This window comes from Pleurodeles waltl, chromosome 11 (assembly GCF_031143425.1).
Source record: "Pleurodeles waltl isolate 20211129_DDA chromosome 11, aPleWal1.hap1.20221129, whole genome shotgun sequence".
In the NCBI taxonomy this organism is placed as follows: Eukaryota; Metazoa; Chordata; class Amphibia; order Caudata; family Salamandridae; genus Pleurodeles; species Pleurodeles waltl.
The window spans coordinates 802,404,063-802,430,675 of record NC_090450.1 but is presented as its reverse complement, the minus strand read 5'-3'; the positions used below and the strand labels follow the sequence as shown (position 1 = coordinate 802,430,675).

General features: G+C 41.3%; 1 protein-coding gene across 1 annotated transcript in view; it reads right to left on the bottom strand.

The window, feature by feature from the left end:
- Nucleotides 1–26,613, bottom strand: part of SLC8B1 (solute carrier family 8 member B1) — a 138,756-nt gene that overhangs the window by 20,050 nt on the left and 92,093 nt on the right. The window contains exons 6-13 of the mRNA XM_069214537.1: nt 25,597–25,703; nt 25,065–25,232; nt 23,780–23,887; nt 21,868–21,924; nt 17,239–17,369; nt 15,514–15,655; nt 8,279–8,400; nt 3,472–3,625 (exon numbers count right to left, since the gene is read on the bottom strand). Coding sequence (XP_069070638.1) covers nt 3,472–3,625; nt 8,279–8,400; nt 15,514–15,655; nt 17,239–17,369; nt 21,868–21,924; nt 23,780–23,887; nt 25,065–25,232; nt 25,597–25,703 — 989 coding nt within the window. The remainder of the gene's footprint in view (nt 1–3,471; nt 3,626–8,278; nt 8,401–15,513; nt 15,656–17,238; nt 17,370–21,867; nt 21,925–23,779; nt 23,888–25,064; nt 25,233–25,596; nt 25,704–26,613) is intronic.

The following is a 26,613-nucleotide window of genomic DNA, read 5'->3' as shown; positions in this document are numbered from 1 at the left end:
CATGATGTATTCAGTTTAGCTGCCTATTGACTTTGACATGCTATTAGATATTCTGCCTATTGGCTTTGACATGACACTAGACATTGCATTTGATATTTAGATTAGCTGCCTATTGCCTTTAACATGACATTGCATTTGATATTTAGGTTAGCTGCCTATTGCCTTTAACGTGGAGTTAGACATTGCAGTTGAGAATCCAAGCTGTATTTTTCCAAGCTGTGTTTTTGCACCAGAGAACCAAGGTGTTTTTCTCACAGTAGACTAGACCTGATAAGAGAGGGTACATGGTGTTGTTCTCTTCGCTTGAGCTTGGGAACAGGAGTAGTCTTGGAGACCTGGCCAGTCTCCAAAAGGCTTGCTCAGGTTTCCCAGGTCTGAGAGGAGGGGGCACACCTTTGTAACGAATGTAACAGGCTGCAGAGAGTCAGATTCGAATCTGCCGGACCTCGTGCTGGAGCTTGGCGCCAGCTGCCAGCAATCCTGTGTGGGTAGATGAATCTCTTTCTCGCGGCTGACAGGGGTCATCAGCTTGCAGACCTTAGAAAGATGAAGCTGTGAATAGTTCCCACACGGTGAAGTATTTGTTTTGCTTTGCATTCAATATCTTATAAATATAACCTGCTGTGTATATTGCAAACTGATATATTTTGGTTGATTAACGCGGACTTGAAAGCTACTAATTCGTCATACATAAATATTGTGGTTGGGGAAGAATTAACAACAATAAAAGTCTTCTTTGACCTCAGAAGTGCATTTCTGTTGTGTTATGTTAGTGCTTTAGAAACTAGCTAAGAGGAAAGCACTACACACCTCCATTGATTTCTCAATGCTCATTCAGTAAACTCTCTACACTTTGGGCCCCATTAGGAGTTTGACAGACAGGAAATCCTGTCCGCCAAACTCCCAACAGGGTGGCCTCTGCCTTCGTGGCGACCTCCCCACCGGAGTTATTAGGAGTTTCCATACTAGGTCAGCGGGCAGAAACCTCGGTTTCCACCTACCGGCCTAGTGGGATACAGGATACAGCATTGTCTCCATCTCGTAATCGAGCCGGCAGCAATACCGTAGCCCAAGTGCATGGGCAGTGTAGGGGCCCCCCTGTGGCCCCCTGCACCTGTTCTCAGCCAGCCTTTTCACTGCAGTGTTACCGCCATGCAAAGTCTGGCGGAGAACAAGGTCGTAATCTGCAGGGCAGCTCTGCTTGCAGTGCTGCCCTGGCGGATTACGACCTCCGCCACTGCCAGGATCATGGATCCTGGTGGTTCACTGGCAGTCTGACTGCCAGGGTTGTAATGTGGTGGTCGGACCACCGCAACAGCAGCGGTCCTGACTGCCACCATCGTAATGAGGCCCTTTGTTTCTAATGCTTACACACTCCAGTGTATATTCTGAATGCTCATTCACTCTTTTCACTTCCAGTGCAGCTTCGCAATGCTCATTCACTCTTCTCCCGTCCATTGCTTCTATCCAATGCTCATTCACTCCTCTTACCTCTTGTATTGTTTCCAATGCTCATCACTCCACTAGTTTCCACTGCTTATGTACTCCTCTAACCTCCAATGGTGTTTCCCACTGTTCATTCACCCCCACTTCCGCCCTATGCTTTCTAACTCATGCATATTCACAGCTCTCACCGCCAGTGCTTTCCCAAAGCTCATTCACTCCTACCTCCAAAGCAGATTCAAAATTATCAATCAGCTCTCTCACCTCCAATGTTGTTTCACAATTCTCATTGACTCCTCTCTCTCTCGATTGTCATTCTTCTCACCTGCAGTGAGGTTTTCTGACACATATTCGCCCCCTCATTTTCACTGCTGTTTCTCCTCTCACTTCCAATGCTACTTCCCAATGTTTATGCACCACTATGACTCCCACTGCTGTTTTCCAATCCTCATTCACACTCTCTTTCTCCAAAGTTGTTTCCCAATGATAATTGACTCCTCTCTGTTGCAGTTTCCAATGCTCATTCACCTATCTCCCTCCAATGTTGTTTCCCAGTGCTTATTCACTCCTCTCACCTCCAGTGATTTCCTAATGCTCAATAACTTTGCTCAGTACACTTTTTCTAATACTTATGCACTGCTCTCACCTTCAATTTACTTTGCCAATGCTAATTCACTCCTCTCACTTCCACTGCTGCTTCCAAATGCTCATTAATTGCTCTCATGTGCATTGCTGCTATACCAATACTCACTCATTGCTCTTGCCCCCAATGCTGTCACCCAATGCTCATTCACTCCTTTTTCCTCCACTGCTTTTATCCCACTACTCCTCTTACCATCACGCTTGCAATCAAAATTCTAATTCTGCCATCTCTCTTCTAGTGCTATTTCCCAGTGCTCATTCACTCCTCTTACCTCCATTGCTGCTACTTCAATGCTCATTCACTTATTTCACCTCAATCTACTCCAGTAAAGTTCTGTCACAAAGAGGTAGGCTTGAGATACATATCTAGCTATATAAAACTTCAACCTATAATATTGTGGGTCAAAATCTGGACTAAGCCAGAAGCGCATTTATGTAGAAAGGTGATACAGGATTGTCTCCTTTTGTCACGATTTCTGGATATACCCTGGCTTAGATATGTCTATCTCTCTCTCCTATCACTAGGATTAGGGGATTTTTTTCTTAAACCAGACACCCTAACAAGACAGGACATTAAGAAGGTTAAAGATATATTTTGGCAGAAAGATCAGGCCATGGAGTCAGCATCTGGTGTAATGAGATTATGGACGAGGTATGAGACACAGCAATTTCAACCAAAGCTGTATCTGACCATTATTAATCATGAGCGACAAAGGTTTTTACTCACGAGGCTACGTTTAAATATTTTACATTACTTGGTAGCATTTCCAGTATGTGGAACCTAGTTTAAGAACCTCCCTCCTTGTCGCTGCGATGGAAAGACACCTCAGAGTACACTACATTTTATGCTTTTTTGCACTTTATATGTTGTTCCAAGAAAAAGGTTTTTACGCCCGTTATTTTTGTGTAATAGTATTAGAACTAGCCAGCTTGCTTATTCCCATTTACATGATCTGGGAAATATGGACATAATTCAGGCTGTGTTAAATTTCATACATGCTGCTCATGGTATTTGGAAAATGTATTAATAACGTTTTTTTAGAAATGTTAATGATTGAGAAATTTGTATGTTTTATTTATTTGATGTCTTTTATGGTCTTTCTGTACTGAATAAAGTAAATGAATGAATTAATGAATGACTTATTTCACCTCCACTGTTGTTACCTCGATGCCAATTCACTGGTCTCACCTCAAATGCCATTTCCTAATGCTCACTCACTGCTCTCAACTCCACTTCTGCTATGCCAATTCTCATTCACTCCTCTCTCCTCTAGTGCTGTTTTACAATGCTTATTCACTCCTCTAACCTCCAGTGCCGTTGTCTTAATGGTCTGTCGCATCTCACAACTACAGTGTAATAGTCCAAAGATAACTGATTACACTCACCTCCAATGCTGTTTCCCCAGGCCAGCAGTGTTAGACCAAGAACGGTGTTACTCAGTTTAAAGATCACACCAAAGGTACGAAGAATGTTCACAGCTTCTGTGGCAGCAGCATTAATCCACAGCGCACTGACCAAGAACCCCAAGTATGAGAAAATCTGAAGCCAGGACAAAGACATATACACATTACTTTTATACATTATTCGCACATTAGGGGTATACCATCACATGAACCTATCACAGAACCGTCAATAAAAAGGGGGTAGAAAATTGGGGTGTCTGGAAAAAAGGCCTCTGTCAGGTGAAATAGAAAGAGGAAGTCTGCAAGATAAGAAGGGTTTTTTTAAGAGAGAGCAAGAATTGCTAAATACTTCCTATGGATGTGTTTAAAAATGACTCTCTCTAGGCAAGATATAGAACAAATGAAGCAGCAGACCCTTTTCAATCCTCCTTTGTGCCCCCAACAGCAAAGCAGAAAATGGAGACTCCATCAGAGCTACAGCAAGCAGCCAACATTTGTGGGACGAAGCAGTTAAAAAAACATATATCCGTAAATGGAAAATCTCTAAGAAGCAGACAGTCGTAGAAGACCCCTTCCTCCTCCATCCTAGGGAAACAGTACATGGAGAATCAACCAAAAGACAAAAGGAGATAAAAGCAAAGGAACTAGCAATGAGTTTTAATGCTCCAGAGGACAAAAAGAAAGGTTGTGTGAAATCAACAAAAGTAAAATGCTGAAATATAAAAAAAGGCAAGTGAGAAAACTTAATAGTCCATTTTATATACTGTATTTAAATGTTCAAACTGTGTGGAGGTAGTTCCCTGGTGCTGACATTTATTTCACCTCAAATGTATAAATGTTTCCCCACCTATCACTCTCTTTTGGAGGTGTTCGTCTCCAATGTACCTTTTACTGCTTCATACCAGTAGCGTAATTCGGATAAAAATATTGAGGGATGACTTAAGGTGAGCTGGAAAAGATAATGATGAGGCGAGTAGGAGTGAGAGGATGCTCGCAAGCTTGGTGGAACTGGGTAGGCCTGTGTAAGTGCATGTGGTGGAAATATTTGGAGGCAGATCCCAGGTATTATGCTGGCCTTATTAAACACTCTCTTCTAATGTGGAAATCCTTATGGGCCTGTATCCTTAGACCTTCAAACATGTGTTCTTTTACACAATTGATATTGCAGCATTTTAGCAGTAGATTATAATTTCCAAATTAAAGTTTTTTGTTTTTTAGTAAGGAGTTGATTTTTTTTTAGACTCAAAGGGCCTGATTATGACCCTGGCGGACGGCGGGGGCCGTCCGCCAAGGTACCGCCGCTGAATGACCGCACCGCGGTCAAAAGACCGCGGCGGCCATTTAGACATTTCCTCTGGGCCGGCGGGCGCTCTCCAAAAGAGCGCCCGCCGGCCCAGAGGAAATGCCCCTGCAACGAGGACGCCGGCTCAGAATTGAGCCGGCGGAGTTGCAGGGGTGCGACGGGTGCAGTTGCACCCGTCGCGTATTTCAGTGTCTGCTTAGCAGACACTGAAATACTTTGCAGGGCCCTCTTACGGGGGCCCCGCGGCACCCCCTACCACCATCCTGTTCCTGGTGGGCGAACCGCCAGGAACAGGATGGCGGTAGGGGGTGTCAGAATCCCCCATGGCGGCGCAGCAAGCTGCGCCGCCATGGGGGATTCTAAGGGCAGTGGTAAACCGGCGGGAGACCGCCGGTTTGCCTCTTCTGACATCGGCCGAACCGCCGCGGTCAGAATGCCCTGCGGGGCACCGCCGGCCTGTCGGCGGTGCTCCCGCCGACCCTGGCCCCGGCGGTCTTAGACCGCCGGGGTCAGAATGACCCCCAATGTTTCCTAACCCATATTTTAAATTGTGACAAGACAGAAACAAATGACCACCAGAAGAAGCACTTGGAAAATATTCCCTAGAGATAAGGACAGGAAATTCTCTAGAAGGTACAGACAGATTAAGTGATTAGTAGAAAGATTTCCCTCTCACTCTCCCCCAAGAGCAACCCTCAGTGATGTTCTATAGAAGCTGCACCATTAGGTTTTCACCATAATCAATGACTCACAAAAAGCTCCAAAGCAAATATACCTCATGAATATTCATGGTATAAATCAGAATATCTAACAGAGTTTTGCCTACGAGGTCGGTCAGTGAGTATCCAACCCAGCCTCCACTGGGAGGTGGCTCCACAATGTCCACTTCACCTCAGAGGATTGATTGGAGTGAAGTGGGAAATAAGCATTACCCAGAGTGACAGGGAAGAGGAGGACACTTTTAGGGGAAATAGAATGCAAATAAACTATCATCAAAATGAGATTCTGTTTTATTTTAAATCCTTTCTATGGCACCATGCTGTAACTTAATGCTTGGGAGGCAGTGATAGGCTAAAATGCAAAACTTACACAAGCAGCTCATTGTCAGGTGGACATTATATTGCAAAGTCAGAGAGAAGAGGCAGGAGGCCTGGCAGAAGAGGTATGTATTGAGCCATTTATGGACCTTAACTGGCCACTTGGGATGTTGGTGTTCCAAGCTCATTGCCTTTGATAGTCCAACGCCTCCATCCAAATTAGGGGCATTTGAATTAGCTTGTGATGATTTTAGGAAGGAAGAGAGACTTACATTTGTTATGCTGTGACTGTCAGACAGAGAAGGTAAATTGTTATCTTGATTACCCCTAGAAGTCAGTGGAAGGTTAACATTGGTTTAGGTTTGTCCTGTTACCTAAGGCATAGAGTTATCTTTATGACCATAAGGAGTACTCTTCTAGAGGCATTTGTATTCCATTGAGTAGCCTTCTCAACACACTATACAATTGTAGATGCAAAGGTCAATGCGTTGAGCAGTAAGCACACATTTGATACATTCTTTGGATAGAATGTTTACTAAATGTGTACTATTTCAAAACAAAACATTTTATTGTGTGTTTTCAATGCATTTTTAATATTGCAAAGCACCACCTTCCTGCACAGAACTCTGAAACCTTGCCACTGAGTACTGAACTACATTAAAAAAAGCTGGGGACTCGTGAACACCCAATACAGGAGTGCTCTTCTACAGCAAGCAAACTAGTGCCACTACTTTGACTCAGAGTCATTAGCTCTGTGACTTTAGAGACTGCTCAAGGCCTTCCAAAAGGCTATAATCAAACTGGTCATTAACGTACAGGAAGGAAGCCTGGTCATTCTTACAGGTCAGCTCAATCTTACCATACTGAAGTCTGAGTTTGATCAATAGAGCAAAACCCTCACAAATTAAATTACTCTGTAAGCAAACTGAAGTGATCACAAACAGAGCTAGACAATTTCACTGCTTACAAAGAAATGAATAGAGCAGAGTACTAAAACAAGACACTGTTTAGAGTACCAGTTTGTAACTAATGTTAAACAAAGGTGAAAGAAAGACATGAACTATACCACAGTGACAGGAAGGAAAATTGCAGAAAGAATATAACTGGGCATAAGTCATTTCTGAAGACTTTTTACACTATGCAGCATTCTCTTTTAAACAAAACCTAATTTACAGAACAATAACGTTTATTATTTGGGCAGGGGTACAGTGCTACTACCAATCATTTTTTATAGAGCACATAAGTATCTAAAAGAGGAACATCCAATTCTCTGGTAATCGATTTTCATTTCAAATATAACCATCAATATTCATACGACAGCAATCAGCATAGCTTATGTTCTTTGGCAAGTTATTTCCAATGTGTATATCTGTGATTATTATTAACTATCTAAACTATAGGATTCACACCCTTGACTACTATCCAGGTTTATATACATCACAGCTATACAGGAATAGAAGAAATGCACTGCACAACTACTGATCCTTCAGTAAGTTACAATGATTTTACAGCACTAAGCTGATGTCATTGTCACGCAGTGCACTCATGATTATTGTGTTATGGTGGGGTTTTAAGTATACATTTAATGCAAAATCTAAATACAAGTGTTTGTACATTTGTGAATACATACACATGTATTGCAGTATTAATAGAAGGTTAATTAAATGTGTAACCTATCCCTCGTGACTGTAGGTGCCTTCTCTAGGGGGAGGCAAAGAAACAGGAGATCATGAAGATGATATGATGAACTTGTTGGGAGTGACGAGCATCATATTCCTGTTTTCCTACATTACCTCCCCACTGATGGAAGTAAAATGACTGTATGGAATTGCAGCAACTTGGAATTTATGAACACAAGGGAAGAGAGGAGAGAGGAACCCAGATTCAAATGGGCATTGCAATATTTTAGAAGAAACCTCTGAGAAGGTCAATGTTATGTTTGCAGGTGAAAAAATGTTTTCTCAAAAAAGTCTGATGGAAGCTTCCTTTGCAATAGAGTTAAATACAAAGTTGAAAAACAAAAGTGAAGTTAAAGATGAACCTAACGTTGTTGACTTTCATGACTGGTGAGGGTTTCAGTAGAGCGATGAGCCATGCCGATGAGATCAGGGTGTGAAGTAAATAGCCATTTGCAATTTAAATTATTACACAATAAACAAAACACCCATCAACTAGTTCCCAGATTCTGCAGAATGTATGTTTGCTCCGCCTAGAGACAAAAATGAGAAGAAAGAATACATGTGCAACAAGGAGAAAGGCTTGCTGGGAGTTATGAAGACAGTCCCAATCCTTCACTTTTTGAGAGGGGCAGGAATCTATTAATGGGAAAAAAGGTCAACCCATTCGATTATTAGAAATGTCCTACTAGGATACAGGAGGCATGCTTGCATTCAAGGCACTTAGTAATGGATAAATTCCTCAGTAGCGAAAAGGATTTAGTGGCTCTTACACAGTGATATTTTGGAGATGACTCATTCTTTGAAGTAAAGAAGACGATCACAGCTAGCAGAGAAGACACCAAAACTAACACTGTCCACACAGGAAACACCTCTCCAATCTTATATAGTCCGTCTGTGGGATGAGAAAGGAAGAAGGCCAATAAACAACATTGTTTCATTGTCATAGTACTACACAAACTCACAAATGGATGGGTATACTGCTAGCTACCAATTCCATTCCTTTGAGGTACAGCACAACAACCAGTTCACCCATTCAAAATTACTTCCCATTCCATTAGTCTTTAATTCAGCACAATTACAAGATGTATCACTGCATCATTCAGCATACTAGACAATAAGTTAAAGACCTGACAAATCATTTAGAGGTTCTGACAATGCCAATATACTGGAAGATGAGAAATCTAATAAACCAGAGGTACTTCTCAACTATTATTATAAGTTGCAGAGGTAGATGTAGTAGCAGTAGTAGTAATAATACTGTATTTGGTTTTAAAAAAAACAAAAACCATAAAAGCACAGACAAATATATAAAAACAATATACAATGATTTTAACACAGCCATATAAAAAACATGGGATTCCCTAAAAACATGATAATTAAAATCAATATACTATTTTCCCCCAGTTTCCAATTCTCCCAAATTCAAGTCATCACCTGTAGATTGTTGTGAATAGATACCCACTTACGCACAAGGATATTCAAAACACTTCATGAAGTTCATTAAAAGTTGCAAGGGGACAGTGCATCGTAAATGATTCTAAAGTGCTTATCATGCAAATAGGAACCAAACTTCTAGGGAGAATTTAAATAGTTGCATAAAATTCCTTTAAAAATATCAAAAAGCAAACCATCATAGACAACACTTGAGTACTTATTGTGCAATTAATTTCTTGGAATATCAGCAGATCGCGAAAAGGAGAACAGCAATAGTATATCCATTAAGTAGTACACAATATACCCTTTTACTCTGATTCTCATGTAGCGAAGATTTTGCTTTAAGATAGCACAGAGCAATGGTATCCATGCATATCAAATACACTCTCTACCCAGAGATTTAAAGGGTCTTGCACCTTACCCACCAAGCACGTAACAGATATCTTGATAGGGTAACAATTAGCCATTCAGTAGTGTCACTTCTAAGTATCTTGTTCATGTCCCTCATGCGTCTTATAGATAAAATCCAACAAATTGGAATTAGCCAAGTTTTCCTGATGGTGTTGTATTAGGGACAGAAGAATAAAATGTGTTCTTCTGTTTCAGGTCTAGCCAGGCAGGATGGACAGTTTGAAAGAGGGTTACAACCATGCCCTTTGCTACGAATGCCACATGTAAATTGAAAGTATAGGTATTTTGCTTATGGGGCTTCAATGTGGTTCAGACACATTCCTCACAGAGCACAATATCTTTGAAAGCCAAACACCTTCCAGTCAACACCCCAACAGCATTATACTTCAGCCAGAGCTCATTAACATAAAACCAGTATTGCTTTTTGAGACATAGCAAAGTGTCTTTTTTAATGCAACCTGGATTAGACCAAAGTTCTCGCATGCCAAGTCCATACAACCAAGTCTTTACATATTTGAGCCAAGGGATGCTACCGTTGGAGTCCAGTGCAATCACTTAAAAAAAATAGATTGCCTTATGGGAAGCAGTGGGTTACTCGACCAAACTTGAATCCTGTATGCTAAAGTTCTGAATGCTGCCATTTGAGCTAATATGTATAAGCCCAAGGTACACCATGGGAATTAATGGCACATTCCAGGGTAAATTGAGAATTGATCTCATAAAAATATTCTCGATTTTTCCAATAACCCCTGTATTGCACAATCCTCAAATCTCTGCACCAAACAGTTCTGCTCCTACTCCCTTAGCCTGATAGATTTGAATAGATGGGGTAACTGGCCTATAAGTGGAAGATTTCAGCTTCTTGACCAATGCAGAACTTACATGCTGGAGAGATAAGTGACTTTTATAGATTTGGGCAGTCCAAGATTGTGAATTTGGTAATATGACCGCCAAATAGTCGAATTGTGTGACTTGCCCAAATAGGAGTTACCAAATGAGGCTGTACCCTTAAAGGACTTGTGTGGGTTGAACACCATGAATTTGGTCTTATCAATATTGATCTCCCACCCAAATTTCTTACAAGCTGTAAAACGCTGGTCCAATTAATTTTGAAGCCCCATCAGTGTCTTGGAAATTAGAAGGTTGTTGTCAGGAAATAGCAGGGATGCTACTTTGTTCAGCACTTTTTGGGGGAGTCACCGTTGCAATCAACTAACGAGTCAATCAACCCATTAATGTAAAGGGTGAACAGAGTTTGGTGCTAGTACACACCCTTATGCGCTCACTTAATTTACTATTATTTCCCCATCTAATCTAAGCATAATTATCCCTATGGAGTCTGATGATTACTCGTAGAAGATAGTTTGGGCCCCCTTGCTGCTCTAATGCTGCCTACAATTTTCCTATGGGTATATAGTTGAATGCAGCACTTAAGTTCATGAATACTAGATATATGTGCTCTCTCCTAATCACCACATATTTCTAAAGAATTGTTAAAAACCTAAATAGTTGATCAGTGGTGCTCGTGTTCTCTCTGAAGCCAGCCTGAAGAGTTGACAGAATCTGAACCTCCCTCATCCATTCCTGAATCCTCACTAGAAGATGCCTACAGAACAATTTTTGTGAGGTATCACTAAGGCTTATTGGTCAATAGTTAGCTGGGTCATTGTTATCTCCCCTTTTATAAAAAGGGGCTACCTCCGGCTCCAACCAAGAGTCAGGCACCTCAGTGCCTTTTAAAATGCCATTAAAGCTATGGTTTAGAATGTCACACCAAATGTTGTCAAGTCCCGTGCTTTTCCCCTTAGCATGGTAGTAATAGATAACTTAGCTTCCTCCACAGTAAAAGTACACTGCTCTGAATCTCAAAGATTACTTAACCTATCTGTCCTCATCAATTTGGCCTGTATATAGAAAGCCAAAATGAGTTATACAGGACTGGTGTTGGATATGCAAGTCTTCATCTAAGATTCGTCTGCAGGCCTCCTTTACCAGAAGATGCCAGAACTGACTATGTCCTCCGTTTTTACCACATTCTATAGATTTCTCCATAATATTTCTTCCCAGTTCCTTTTGGACCATTTTGTATTGTTTCCTTTTAAGAGCCAATGTCTCTGCAACCATTTTTGATTGTGCTCATCAACTCCCTCTGTGCATCCTTACAATGATCGTCAAACCATTCTACTTTATGATTGCTAATGGCCCTACACTTCACTGTTTTGTAAAAGTATTTCTTAATCCCCTCCATTAACCCTCTGAAAATGTCTAGGATTAGATGCTCCTCATCGACCTGCTTGAGGATCTCATCTAGTGCGTGTGCTACACAGATGTAAATCTGGGCAAGAGTGTTTTCGTTCCCCTCTATCACAGGCCACTTGACCCTGCTTCTGTTATTGCTGAGAATAAGTGGATTTGACGGATTGCCCTCGAGATGACTGCTGTTGAATGAATAGGTGATCCAGTTGTAAAATGAGCACATTATGGTCACTATCTACCCTTTCAGAGACCCCCATGTCAATCAAATGATGCCACAAGATCAGTTCTAAAAGAACATCATCAATTCTGGTTTGACAATTAACCCCTTTAAAGGTATGTTGCAGTTCCTTTTCTGAAATTGTGCGCCCATTGCAGGCTCAAACAGTATGCTTGAGTATAAATGACGCTAGTTAGACTGCTATTTTTGTGTTTCTAGGGAGGCCCACTTGACTCAAGCTAGGGGATTCCCATTCCTCATCTTTAGGGGCTCAAAAGTAGGGTTCAGGTCCCCGGCAAGTATTAAATGACCCCTGCCCTCAGTTCTTTCCAAATATTCGTTAAGAGCAATTCTAGTGAGGGGAATCTCGATTCTGCAAGAGGAATCTATACTAAAAATTGGCAAAAAGGACATACTGATTACCTTTAGTACTATTTAAAGTTACAACCAGTAGGTCCTTAGACTTACAGCCTGATTTAGAACTCAGCGGACGAGTTACTCCGTCACAACGGTGATGGGTAGCCCTTCCGCCAAAATCTAAATACCATTGGATACAATGGGAATTACATTTCGGTGGATGGAATATCTGCCCTTCAAACAAGTTTTTCAAGGGTACAGTTAAGATGGGTATTGACCGAGATAATAAGACTCCCCTACTGCACATCCCCTATAAGAGGGGGAGGCCGCTCTACTAAAGTTTACAAAGACCACCCTGTGGACCACATCTGAGGCCTACGTCTCTTGTAGGAGACAAATATCTAAATTATTGATGAAATTTCCCCACTCCTAACAAATGAGTTTGGGCTTGATACCAGCAATTTTCCAGGATAATATTGTTAAATTATCATGGTTCCCAACAGCCTTCGGCTGGGTATGTCCTAGGGATTGTCTCCCCATTTCATGAGGCTCCATAGGGCCAGTATAAATTCTAGCAGCCAGAGATTTGCCAGGGCTACCATCTCTCTAGCAAACTAGACTCTTTACTTTGGGGTGACAATCACACACTCCATAATGAACTACTAGTTCTTACTTCCCCCACTATCCAGTTCCTCAGTAGGACCTGTTTGAGCATTGCCAGACAAATTATCTACAGGTCTACTACTCCCCAGGACAGGGACCTCCCTACGGTTTGGCAGGAAGTACTTGAATTGAATCTTGGAGCCATTAGGAGGCTAGGTTTGTAAATCCAGAGTAACTAAGCCATCTTCTAGGTTCCTGTTGGCTAACTATAGGGTAACATTATGAAATTCTTCATAAAAATGGTACCGTTAGATCAGATCTAACTATTAAGCGGTATTGCCTCACCTGCCTAACCCAGGGGGTGACTATTTGTAAGTGTCTCCCTGTTTTTTTTTTTTTGTCAAGTGTGGTATTTTGGGAACGTTTATCATATAAATGCTGTTACTATTACCTTCTGGATGGTTCAATGTATCTATTAGGATATTCTCTTGGGGGCACAGCTTACACTCCCTCAAGGGATGGCATCCTCCTGCAGGTTCATTATCACCCTCCCAACGAGACCCCAATAGAGTGAGAAGAACGTTGCAGCAAACTATCACCCCCCACTGGGTGGCTTACACCAGAGGTTGGGCCCAACGTCCATAAATTAGGCTCCATAAAAACCGGGGAGGTCTACCTTGGTAAAGTACCCCTAAGACTTGACTGTGGATACCAATAAAATTGATCATGCAGTATTTGGTCCCAGTGAGTTATGTGATCCTTCACCAAGACAGACTAGTGTGTGGTCCAGTGTTTTTTATGATTGCCTCTGGCTGGAGCCTTCTACTTCCTGGTCCCGAGGCCTCATTACCTCTTTGTTTTTCCCACTTTGGATTGCCATATCAACTTTAGCAGCTAGTGACCCCAAGTTTTCTCTAAATAAAATTTTTTCATTTGTTAATATTTCAATGGTTCCATAAAGGCGGCTTAGTTCACTCTGACACCCACAATTTATACAGTTTTTACAAACTTCACCTACTCTCTTGGTTTGCACACCCGCTTTTGTGGTGCCACATGGTTTAATATCAGCATTTTCAATATTGCAGCTTAAGTGTGCTATGAGGTGAAAAACAGTTTGCACATGCAACTTCTGGTACCACAGCTAATGTTGAGTCAATAGCTCCAGTTGGTTTATCAGATAATGCCTCAGTATTAATATTATCTGCCCTGGCTTCATCGCCAACAATGCCTGCAGGATCTCCTTTTTTTACCATCCCCTGAGGTTGGAGGCACTGAAAGCACTTTCCCAGGAGCACGTTAGGGTGCAGATTGTTTTCTTAAAAACATAAGGGATTTTTTACAGGAGTTTCCACTACTAAGTAAAGTTTCAACCTCTTCAGTAAGATTGTTAATATCATTTACCACTCAGTTCTTAGCTTATAGTTGATCTTAGATTTTATGTTAGCTTATAGTTTGTAGTTTACAGTTAATCTTAGTTGATACAGTTTAGCCAACTTGTTAGTACCTTGAGAGCTCCCTTTGGCTTTCCTTTTGCCCATGATTTCGAGGATGCCTGACCAGAACCCAGGTGGCCAAATAACAGACCTTAGATGCAAGACAACAATAGAGGCAGTAGATGTTAATGGTGTGGCCCTATCCTGCCTCTTCCTGTCTCAGAAGGGCTAAAACGGCTCGTTTTGGCCCAGTCTTTTCCTGGGCATCCTCTGCACCCGTGTCCTGTGCTGCAGGACACCTCTGGTTATTTTGAGCCTGTCAGCTCTTGGTGGCTCCTTCTCTTTCCTTGGTTGAGCTGGAGGACATAGTCCCACCCCAGTTACAGGGCTGCATAGCGTTCTGAGCCCGGAATGTGGCACTGGAAAGCTGAGGGTGAACACCTGCGCTGCAGGATGCCTCTGGTTCTTTTGAGCCTGTCAGCTCCTGATGGCCCTTTCTCATTCTCTGGCTGGGCTTGGAGGTGTAGTCCCACCACAGCTACAGGGATGCACAGCATTCTGGGCCAGGAATGCAGCACTGGAAGGGGGCTGAAGAACACTCCAAGCAGAAGATGTACCCTTTCATTCTAAAGCCTGAAACAATAATTGGATAGCTCATCTCACTGATGCATGGTACGAGTTAACACCCAGCTACATCATCTACATCATGCCATTACTTAGCAGACTCTAATAATACATTACATCTTTCTGATCTACTAAACAAAGAACAGTTGCCTTATCAAACTATGCATTCATACTACGTAGCCAATAGTAACCAGAAACTCACTATTTATCTCAAGTAACTAGATGATACTTAATCCATTTCATAATTCCCAAGTGCAGGTCATCTACCAAAGGACCCAACCCATCACTCTGATTGACTAGACAATAAGAAGCCTATGCATCTTGTAATTCTTTTTTATTTTTACTTTAATATTCACGCGATCTTATTTGAGAATAAACTTGTTACAGCTAAGGTTGCATAGCATCACTTACTTCCTACATCAGCTAGATCAGGCACATGGACAAGTGTTTATAGTCTATTGTGAAATTTCAGCTGCACCCTGTCATTCTTACCAGAACAACAACGAGATGACAATCAGATTTGTAGTAAGAGAAGTAACATTCCTACAATAGATTCATCACGCCCTACAACTTGATTCCCATACCCAGCTCCCACTTAAGCAATTAATTGGAATTCCCAAGTGCAAGAGCCTACTCTGTAGCCTATTTAGTTCCAAAGTGTGTTCCTTACATGTCCCAGACTTTAGTGTCAGGATGCACACAAGCGGACTGGTGATCACATGAATACAGTTGAGCGGTCTCTTCCAATTTCGATCCTCCTTATCTGGGTCTACAACAGGCACTGTGAGCAGCAGCACAATCTCAATAGGCATCTAAAGAGGGGAAGTAAAGGAGTGAGAAGCAATCACAATGAAAATAAATTATAAATGAGCAAGTAGACATTGTTAAAGTGCTATACAAAAAAAATGGTCAAGAACAGGCGCAATGAAGATAGGAGAATAAGAAAGCATATTCCCATAAGTGAGCAACTGCAAAGCAGCCAGAAACATGCAACAATTAAATCAATGGACAGCAGCCAGTAATAAGCCGATGGTTGGGAAAAGAAGATCAGTTAAGTGCAGACAGAAGAGAAGTAAATGAAAGGCATCCATGGACATATGACAGAAGGAGGGGAACTCAGTTTGCAGCAAACATGCAGGAGATATTACAATATTTTGAACTAGGGAAGGATGAGCAGCCAGGAGAAAAGTGAGATGAATGTGTAAGCAGGTGTAGATACGTGAAATTCGAGAATCAGGAGTCAGCACAGTTTAGGTAGATGAGCATGCAAGAATACACACAAAGTGAATGAGCTAGGCAGGCAGAAGAAAAGAAAAGCTGTGGAAGTGGAACAAACATAAGGCCCAATGCTATGGGTGTCCCTTGCTTGCTCTGCCCATAAAGGAGCAGACCAGTGAGGCCAGGGAAAGCATGTGCTCCCGAAGGAAACACAGAAATCAGGTAGGAATGTACCCAAAAGAAAAAACAATGATTAAGAGAAAACCAAAGGAACCAGTAGCTATTGACAAAACAAATTATATCTGGACAGCTCAGACATGAGTGAGAAAAATGTAGAGAAGGAATGTGAAAATCATAATATGTTAGGTAAAGCTACAAGGCATGGAAAAGCATGGAAAATAAACTAGAATAGTTGCATAAGAGGTAGTAAGAAAGTAGAGGCGGCTGGAAAGGAAAGCAGGAATAGAATAGGAACATTTTTAAAAAAGGGATTAGATCATAAAAGTCCACAATGGAGAGCATGTGGAAAAGGCGAGCAAGAAGAAGTTGAAGAAGGCCCTGAAAAGAAAGCAAAATAGAGAAAATCTACCAGGAGCAGGAACGAGCGGAAAAGAAGGTCACGCCATGCAATCCCCTAGCGCATCACAGAAGAAAGGGAAAGCAACAAAATGTACAAGAGGGTCATCAGCCACTACTCTGCTCTACCTACCCCACTCCCCATCTCAACATCCCTCCTCCTTCTTAACTGTCAACATCCTCTCCTACTTGATTTCCTAGTAGCACAACAATCTTAATCCCTCTTTCTTTCTGATCTCTCCAATGTTGACCCAACCACTTACCTCACCCTCCTACCCAAAATCATCTTTCCCACATCACATTTCGACCCATCACATTGGCAGTTGTAGACTGATGTCCCAAAGCCTATCAAAGTTATACAGCAACCATGAGCTGTCTTCACTTTCTCCTGATCCCTTCTTCTTCCTGTCCCGTTACCCTTCAGAATTATCTCACTTTCTTCTTGCTGCTCCATTCATTCCTACCTCGGCCTAGCTATAATTCAATCACACTCATCCTATTCCTATCAAGTCTACTTGCCACATCTCATCCCTACCACTTCCAATTCATTCTAATTCCTATCTCCCTCCTGGAAGAAGGCCCTAATCTTGAGCAGAATTACCTTTATAACCTTAATCATCCGCCAAGGCCAGGGTTTCCTCCTCCACTTCCTCCAGTCTATGGGGTTCAGAGAATGTAGCAGGATCTGGGCTGTAGTTTGATGGTAAGTAATCAGTGGCTGATATTCCTCATCTGAAAAGAAGACTGATGATTTAGCCAATCTTTCTTGCAGCCAACAGGTGGTGGCTAAACTATGGTCCACAAGACATAGAAGGCCAGTACTGAATCTGCAAGCCACACTACCCTTAAGGCCTAGCCACTAAATAAACTGTACTTTCCAGAACTCTGGCATCTAATTTTCAAGCCTCAGCCCAAGGCAAGGCCGTACTTCACTATGTGACAGGCTCTAACGCCATGAAACAGCTCTCTCAGTAGTCAGAGAAGATAAGGCCTCTTTCAAGATGAATGTTGGGGCAAATACATTTCACTTTTGGAGGTATTGTTGAGTATGCTTGTCATGGATCCAACATTAACCTAAAATTTAGTGTGGCAAGTGCTTCTTGATTACAGTCTTTGTGGGGAGAAATTTCACGATGAATGAACCTCAATTAAATTCTGATCTTTCGGAGTGTTTCTTGCCTGCTGTGTGGCCAATGAAATGGAACACATTTCATGAAATATATTACAGTTTAAGACCATATATGACATTCTTAACAAATCTACCGTTCCTCAGCCAAATACACAAAGTGATTAAAATGTGGGCTGAGTACAACCACCACGCTTTGTGATGGAAAAAAACTGTGCCCAACCTGCAAACTGTACAAGTTCATTACATTTCAGGTGATTTTATGATGGTATCTTGCCTTTACAACATATTTGCCAGAACTGGTTTCAAATGCATCACTGATTTTTTAAAGGCGAGAAAGGAATACATTGCAAACTGTCCTCTTAAAAGGCTTCTACAAAATAATGTATTGTGTTCAAATTACCAATGCTGGGAAGCACCCCAGAAAAAAGAACAAGAACACCGACAGAAATTTGCATCTCTGCCTAAACATATTTTTACTTTTTTTTTATTTATTTTTTTTATTCACAAACATTCCTGCCATTATGCCTCACAAGTTGCACCAGGCGGAATTCTACTGAGCATTGATCTTGGCTTGGGAGAGATAGAAGGGAATATTCTCTAAGCTGCTCAGCCAGAAGTGTTATTTTAGAGACAGCGTAATGTATGCAAGTCTTTCACTTTCTGGTCCCTGCTCTTAGTGTTTTTAGTTGTTTTAGTCCCAAAAAGCCAGTCTATTAAGGATTTAACTTCAGCTTTGCTAATAAGGTGCACATAAGATGCCACATCACATAACAACAGATTACATTGGAAATAACTTCATGCGCCAAGTGTTTTGTCAGCAGACACAAGGACCCAGAGGTATGTGGTGGACCTATGTCTCCTTGGGCTATCCTTGAGGAATCGCAGCTTTCTCCAGAAAAAAGCTTCAAGTGTCTTATGTAAAATGGGAGGATAGAGCACATTTATTTTCTCCTTCTCATTTGAAAGGACACTGGTCCAAGGGCCTTATCTTAGCACCCATTTATCAGGGTACATGGTATTGCACCATTCTCATAGATGAAGATACTCAGGGTGGAGGGGTGAAGGGGGAATCAAACTAATCAACGTAACAGAAGGAAAACACAATAAAACCAGTACAGACGCAACAGAAGATTTGTACCACAAAGTTTTTTTTTTTATACAGTACGTAGTTTATTCTCTGGATTTTGGAAATTGTTTACTTTTAACTCCCCTATGAAAGAGTTTTCATCTTTTTCTTTCAGAAACCAGACATTGTTCTTACATTTTTGTAAAGCAAGCCCTGTAGACAGGCCGTACAGCATGTACAGGTAGTTTAAACACTTCTCAATCATCCTTCTGAATTTATAATCCGGGTTTCTAATGTTATAGTACAGGATCCATAAACAGATTATTTTGGATCGTGAAAAGTAACAAATATATTTAAAAGTAAAAAGAGCTGTCTGGTGCCTTACAGATCAGGAAAATTGATTCTGCCAAAAGAAAGGAGAAATTCGAAGGCCTTTTGGAGGCTAGTTAATTATGCTGCTGGAGCAAGATGGGCCAAAAACATACATATTATGAATGCCATAATTACCGGAGTAACTTTTTCTGCATGTAAGGCATAGTTTCCAGGGGGTGGCAATTCCTTTAGGACAATTAGTCAATTCCATGGGAATAGCTTTGACATAAAAAAATAACACAGATGTTGCAGACTTGTTGATGTATACCCCAGGCTGGGGATGCTAAAAGGTGAAACAATTAGAGGCATATTTATAATCACCTAGCGCCACATTAACGTCATTATTCTTGACGTTAATGTGGCCCAAAGAGGCCGTATTTACAGAGTGCTGCAATGCTTGCAACAGTTTGGCGCTACTCATGGGGAGTACATCAATAGCGTCCCATTGAATTACGCTTTTGCCCCCTACCCTGCGTCATGCACACATGGTGGCAGTAGGGGGCGCTAAGGGGTGCAGGGAAAGTGGTGCTGCAGTCGGTGCAGCACCACTTTACATAAATCTGCCCCTTAATATCAAAAGGTTAGTGGGAAGGATGGTGAAAAAAAATCTTATAGTAGGAAGTCCTTAGAATAATGAGTCCATGGCAAGGTAGCATGATTTGGCCTATTTAAAGAAAGGGAATAAGTTTAAGCCACATGCTCACAGGTGGATCTCTTTATTGAGCACTTAGGAAAGACCTACCACCTAACGAGCAGAGCATCAAAACATAATATTTCAGTACTTTCAGATGAATTTTGAAAAATAAAAATCACTTTATAAATGACCAGATTTTAGTTTGTGGCTACATAAACATATGAAAATCAAAAGAGGCTCAACTCTGGAGGGGTAACAGATCTCTTCAATGCCTGACATAAAGAGCGGCAGGGCATTTTTGCAGAACAGGCACAGTAACCGGAGGCCACTGATTGCTTTGTTGAAGACCACAAAACAGACTGTCTGCAGATATATACAGGAGGGGAGAGATGATTTATTCACACAAATAAGAATAGAAAAAATGTAAACAAGCATTGGAAAAGGCAACATGCCTGGGTTTAATGTGTCAACTCATGCAAAGTTATATCATTAGAGCAAAATACATGGAATGGAGCAATCAGGAGCAGAAAGAAAGGGCTATAGCTCTAATTCTGTCCCTCATTTAGTTCAATGAAAGCCCCTGAGTAATAATAAACAATATTAGGTGAGGGATAAACATCGATCTGAGCCCAAACACAATTGACAAAGTCTCAAGTCAATGGCTCTAGCCAGACGGCTGAAGCAAGCCAGTGACTGATAAGAGTGGATCCAAAGCACATTCCTTTTGCATATTGTTATCAATGGGTCTATTTGGCAACTCTGCTGTCAAAACCCAGACCTAAAAAAGTTTTGTGTTGGACACCCTCCTTTATAACATATTTGTTACTTTGCATTGGGGTTATGCTTTCCTTCCAAAAGTGAGTGAACTTGAGACTTCTCCCCACAGTACTCAGGAGATGTAGTTCTATTTTCACAAACCATCTCGGTATGCAAGCTCAAATTTGATGCTTTCTTGGTAAATCAAACAGATTACCCTTCTAAAGATGGATCTGAATAAAACAAAACTCCTAACCATGAAATTTGCCGGAGGCAAAAACAAATGTATATTGTCTTGGATGATTTTTGCTTCCATTTCACAGGCGACTATACATAAACAAGATGCAATTTATAGAGGGCTGTTTTCCAAATCAATAATTAGAACATATAGATGACATTTAATGCTACAGCTCCTGTTAGATGGTAAAACCTCGTCTGGGATAAACAACTCTACTTGTCAACACTAGGAGGAAAGCTTTAATGTTCTTTCTGGGGGTCCTTCCTAACTTCACTGAAGTGCCAATTTATACAGAGTTAGGATTAACGAATAAGAATGATTAGAATTGTTGTAACTGAAAAAATGACTTTCTATTTCATTCTTCTTACTCTTTGCATTTCTATTCATGAACCATGTCTTCAGCTCTAGCGAGTAAAGCATTTACACAGTGAGTTATGGAGTTGCATTGAATGTGTTGCTTTTTTAATATCATTCCGCTAATTTGTTCAGAGTTAAACAATTCTAAAGGGATCGATATAGTGAACCCCCAAGAAAATTAAAGAAAGAAACAATTCAACAATCGTGTGAGTAGCTTATTCTCAGAGGTGTTATTTTTAAGTCATGATTGGAAAAATAGATCTATGGTTTTAGTAGCCTGGGTGGACTTCAACCTTATCTACAACTTCTTGTATGCCAGAGTAAAGTTAAATTTTTTAGATTCGCTTACATTAGGTTACAACAAGGTAACAAATTCTCCCTCTGTGGGCCACATAAAAAAATGTCAAGGGGAAGAAAAGAGAAGACTGCAGCACTAAGTTTTAAGATCTGTAGTTTGCAAATGCAGTAGAGCCATATTGAAGATTGCAGCAGGGGCTGTTTCATCAAGGGACACCACTGGGAATTGCGGTGTATACCCTCTTTAAATAAATGTGAAAAGCCATCAGAACTTCTGCACGGTCTTGGTGCATGTTTTGTGCCTTGATTCCAGTAGTTTCTTCCTTGCTATCTTGGAGTGCAGCTGACCATGCCTTGGGGGTGATACTGAGGCATACATACCATTATCTGAGATATTGCCAAGTAGAGATGGTGTCTCCTCAGTGTCAGATAGGAGGTCTGAAAGGTAATCATACAGTTGGATGAGCCAGGATTAAATAAATTGTGACACACAGAAGTCAAAGATAATGGAAGACGTGGAGGCAGAGATGTGACTTTGTGGGTAAAAATAGAAAAAAGGCATAGATGCAGGGTGTGGGTAGACAGGAGGAGAAGTTTAGGCCATTGAATTATTTATCTGAAGAAATACATCATCACTTTCAAACTGTTGTAATCTCTGGCCTGATACTGGCATTCAACCTCATTGGTGCCTGGGGAAAGTCCTCTTAAAAGCAAACTCCAAAGCTCTCTTATCATCTAAATTTAGCTGTACTCAAAGGGACTTTACATATAACCTCAGGAACATCTGGAAATTCCCAATAAGGCAATGCCATTGGGGCCCAAAGGTCTCACAATGCAGCAAGGGTGCTTCCAGCACCTAATCATAATTCACCCTCACCAGTGATTTGCTACACTATATAAATGTTTGATTGATTGAATTATTTAATCTCACGGTCATCACTGGCTTCTTCACCATCACCCCTTCCCCATCTTGCCAGAGAAAGATAGTATGGTATAGCACCATGGAATTCAGTGTACACCTAGAGGTCCCTCACCAGTTAAAATAAGGCCCATGCTAAGCTCCAAATTCTCAACGCTACCTGATCCACAGTAAGGAGGAGGTCCTATGCCATGTGAGCCAAAACTAATTAAAGCTCCCACACAATCTTAAGGCATGCATAGGTGCTGCTCCCTATTGGCTTAAATCCATCCAAACATACCAGGCCATTTGGCCAGAGAACTATCAAAACTTGTACAGCGTACGAATCCACAATCCCTTACCGATTTGAAATGAGGCGCCTAAAGCTCCTACACCACAAGATAACCTGTAGCCTCCTACCATCTGGTAAGGGAAACATTCAAAGACGCAAGACTATAGGATTCAAAGTGATTTTAGAAGTTCCATGCCTTCTTAAGACAGGTGCATTGAATGTTTGATCAGTGGTGCATCCAAAAGGCCCTCAACATCTGAACCGAGGACACCCAAAGTCTCCCAGACCATCTACACACCAAGGCCTATCCAGAGGTCCTTTACCATCTGCATTCAGAGGGACATTCAATACTCACTCATCAACCTTTCCCCATGGAAGGTGGTCCTCATAATCTGACCCAAAACTAATTAAAAAGTCCAGCACTGTCTAACCTGAAGTCCATCAAAAACAGCCCCAATATCATATGTTCCAAACCCTCACAACTTGACCTCAGAGGCATCACTCATGCTGTTATGTGCATAGTAACAGTTTGAACTACATCACTTACTTTTATTTGAATGAAGCTTGGAGGTCCCCCTTGGATTTCTCAATTTCCTCATTTCTTGTGCATAGTGAGGTCCCTCTAACTCACTCAACTAGTTTTGTGTGCATCTCCAGGCACCCTGAGGATCATCACCTGTTTTTGTGTGCTGTGACACACCCTGATCTCTCTCCCCTATTTAGTTTTGAGAGTGTCTTGAACCTTTCTGAGGTCATATACTTATCCATTCATCTGTAAAGCTTCAAGCCCTTTGACCTTACGCATTTGACTAGCTTCCTATGCAGACAGGTCCCCTGGCATTATGTGGAGCCCAAGGCACTCTAAGATTCTGCACTTACCTAGTTTTTTTGTGTGACCAGAGCTGACGTGAGCTTGCTCTCTTGTTTCTTTCCTTTAATCACAGACCCATAACACTATAACTAAAGTGGTTTGATGTGCAAAAGGCCAACATGAACATCTTTACTTACCAGGTTTGATGCTGGACTGTGGCATGTGGAGCTCCACCAACTGGGCCAGAGTGTCCAAAACTTAAGCCTACAACGTCCACAGCTCCTACACTTACCAGATTCTCCTTGAAAGCTGATGGACAGTCCTTGGCTCTGTCTCTTTCTGTATATCCAAGTTGAGATAACAACCACCAAGACGTAGAAGATGTAGAGACCGAGGTAACCTAGAGATGGAAGACAGATGCATGTATTATAGGGGCATTGTATGCATCCAGAGGCTTTCATCAGGAACTATGTGTAACAGAACAGTTAATGGCCAAACACAACATGTTAGTAATACAATGGTGCCTGAAAGAACATAGTTATAATGGGTTAGATAGAGGCTATAGATAAGGCACTTAATAAAGAGGGGTCACATGCTTGGTCCTTATCAAAGAAATATTTATGGAGCTATGCACAACCGTTCTAGGTCCGGGAATACAAAAGACCCAAACTCACATTCTTTAATGGTGAAACTGACTACTGAATCTTTGCAAAGTCCATAAATGCTGGTACTGAAAGAAATCCCTCAATAAATAACTAAATACACACAAGAAGCTGATTCAATTGTCTGTTAGTTATTGGGCTTCCACACCATTAAGAAATGTACAGACAATGTCATGGTGCAAATCTAATATAACATAACATAAGATGGGGCAAGATTACAAATACCTTTAGTGCTGAATCTGGAAGAGAACCAGTACTAAAAAAGCAACGAAGTGCTCATATAATGTGGTTTTGAATTAATCACAACCCATTCTGAGTGTGTAAGCATTACTGATGAAACAGGAAAGGCTCCCATTGACCAATTACTGATAAGAAGGAAAGGATTTCTACACAGGACAAATAATGATAAGAAAAGGATCTTGCGAGGCATGCTCATAAGTAACGTGGGGAGGAAGTGACTCTCCACATCATCATCACAGAAGGGAGAGGCTAGTGACCCAAGCACTAATACAATTGAGTAGAAGGACCAAGTATGTAATTTCAAATGCCTGTTTTTTGTGCTCTGTGATAGGTCAAAATGTGCATGGTTTGAGAATGCTGCCATATTAAGATGAGTATGAAGGGTTCAGCTGTCCAGGTGAATATGGGCATGTGGGTCGCAGACATCCACACAAAGGTGGCAACAGAGAGTAAAGTAACTATTAGGCAGAAAGACAGTGGAAGACTAGGAAACATGAACCCAGGGTTGGGCATGTAAGGCACAGATAAACAGAATTGGGAGTCAATGGACTGTGGATACCTGGACAGACACTGGAAGTCGGATTTCAGCAGCTCTACATTTATGTTAGCTTGGTTTATAGAGGTTTAGATAAAGGGTGACCTGTGGAAAACTCTGGAACACACTTGCAGTCTTACCCAAGGACTCGCTTAGCTTGATCCGGCCGAGGTAAAGGAGGAAGAATGTCAGAAAAATAGCCAGGATGTAGAATATGATGTCTCTCAGAAAAGGCCTGGATGCCGCAGTAAAGGGTTTAACTATGGCAATACCACCGGCCACCACAGTCGTCACAAACACTCCGGCACCTACAGACACAAGAATGTCAAGAGACAAATCAAATTTTAAAAAATCCACAAACACTGGACTCAGAACCTCAAATATTCCACAACCAAGTGGCTGTTTTCATGCTTTAGCCTCCCCGGCTGGCATCACAAGAGGTTTTGTTACCTCCTGGTGATCGATTTAATGCCTTCCATATCTGCTATTTCCCCTTTCTCCACTCACATATCCTCCTCTTTCAGAATTAATTCTTTCCCACCCAATTGATTGAATGTAGGGTGAGAAGAGACTAGCAAAGTTCATCTAACTGTGGATATGTTCCGTTCCCAAAATATATTGAAGCCTTGCTGCTGCAGCTTAGTCGAGTCCTATGGACGTCTATCAACTTACCAAACAGCGCTCCAATGGCAAGTCCAGCCGTCCTAGGGTCTGAGAAGGCCACTACAGCACTAAAGACATCAGGAGCACCGTTGCCAAAGGCAAGAAATGTGACACCATGAGGAGAATTTGGTCAAGGAGAGCAGAGGGTATTATTTGGTTGAACTGCATTACAAAGTGGACAAATCTGGAAGACTTGAAAGGCTGAATAAATCTTAGCAGAATACAATACAGGCAATAAAGAATACAAATGCATGACTCAAGTAACAGGAGAGACATGAGGCTAATGGCTGAATACTTTTCTCGTCTGATATGGAAACACATTGGTTCTAGAAATAACTCTCTTCTTTTTTTTAACGTTTCCAACAAGAAGCACATTTTTTTTATAAACTGTACATATAGGGAGGACCTAAGAGTATCAAAGGGGGGAGTGCCAGCACTCTCTACTTATTTGGAGATGGCTTACTTAGTCCGAGGTGGGAAGTTTACCCTCCAAAACTCTCTTGACTTTAAGGAGATACTCAGTCAAGCAATGAAGGACTGGCTAACGAGGGGGATGAGAAAAGATTCAGTAGAACATAACCTACTAATAAACATGCTATAGGGTAATATTCAGTAAAACTATTAATGTTAGGGGTACCTCTTAAAAGTAAAGTAACAGACCTATTAAGAAAAGTAGGAGTTAAAATGGAGAGGAAATGTGATATGAAGGCTTTACCCCAAAGTGGTATTCAAGTGAGTAGGCTAAAGTTGCCTGTATTAAATCAATCTTGGGGGAGATTATGACATAATGGGCAACATTTCAGTCCTACCAATTGCACTTTCATAGTTCATGGAGGTGAAAAAAATAACCAGGAAATCTATGGCCAGCAAGAAAGGGGACAAAAAAACATATTAGTGAGGCGTGGGAGGGAGACTAAGGTTCTAAGGGGAAAGATTGCAGTGTTTTTTTTTTTTTTTTTTAACTATCCACCCTATGTATCTATACTTCATTTAATTGGTTTTACAAGTAAGCCAAAAACCCAAGAA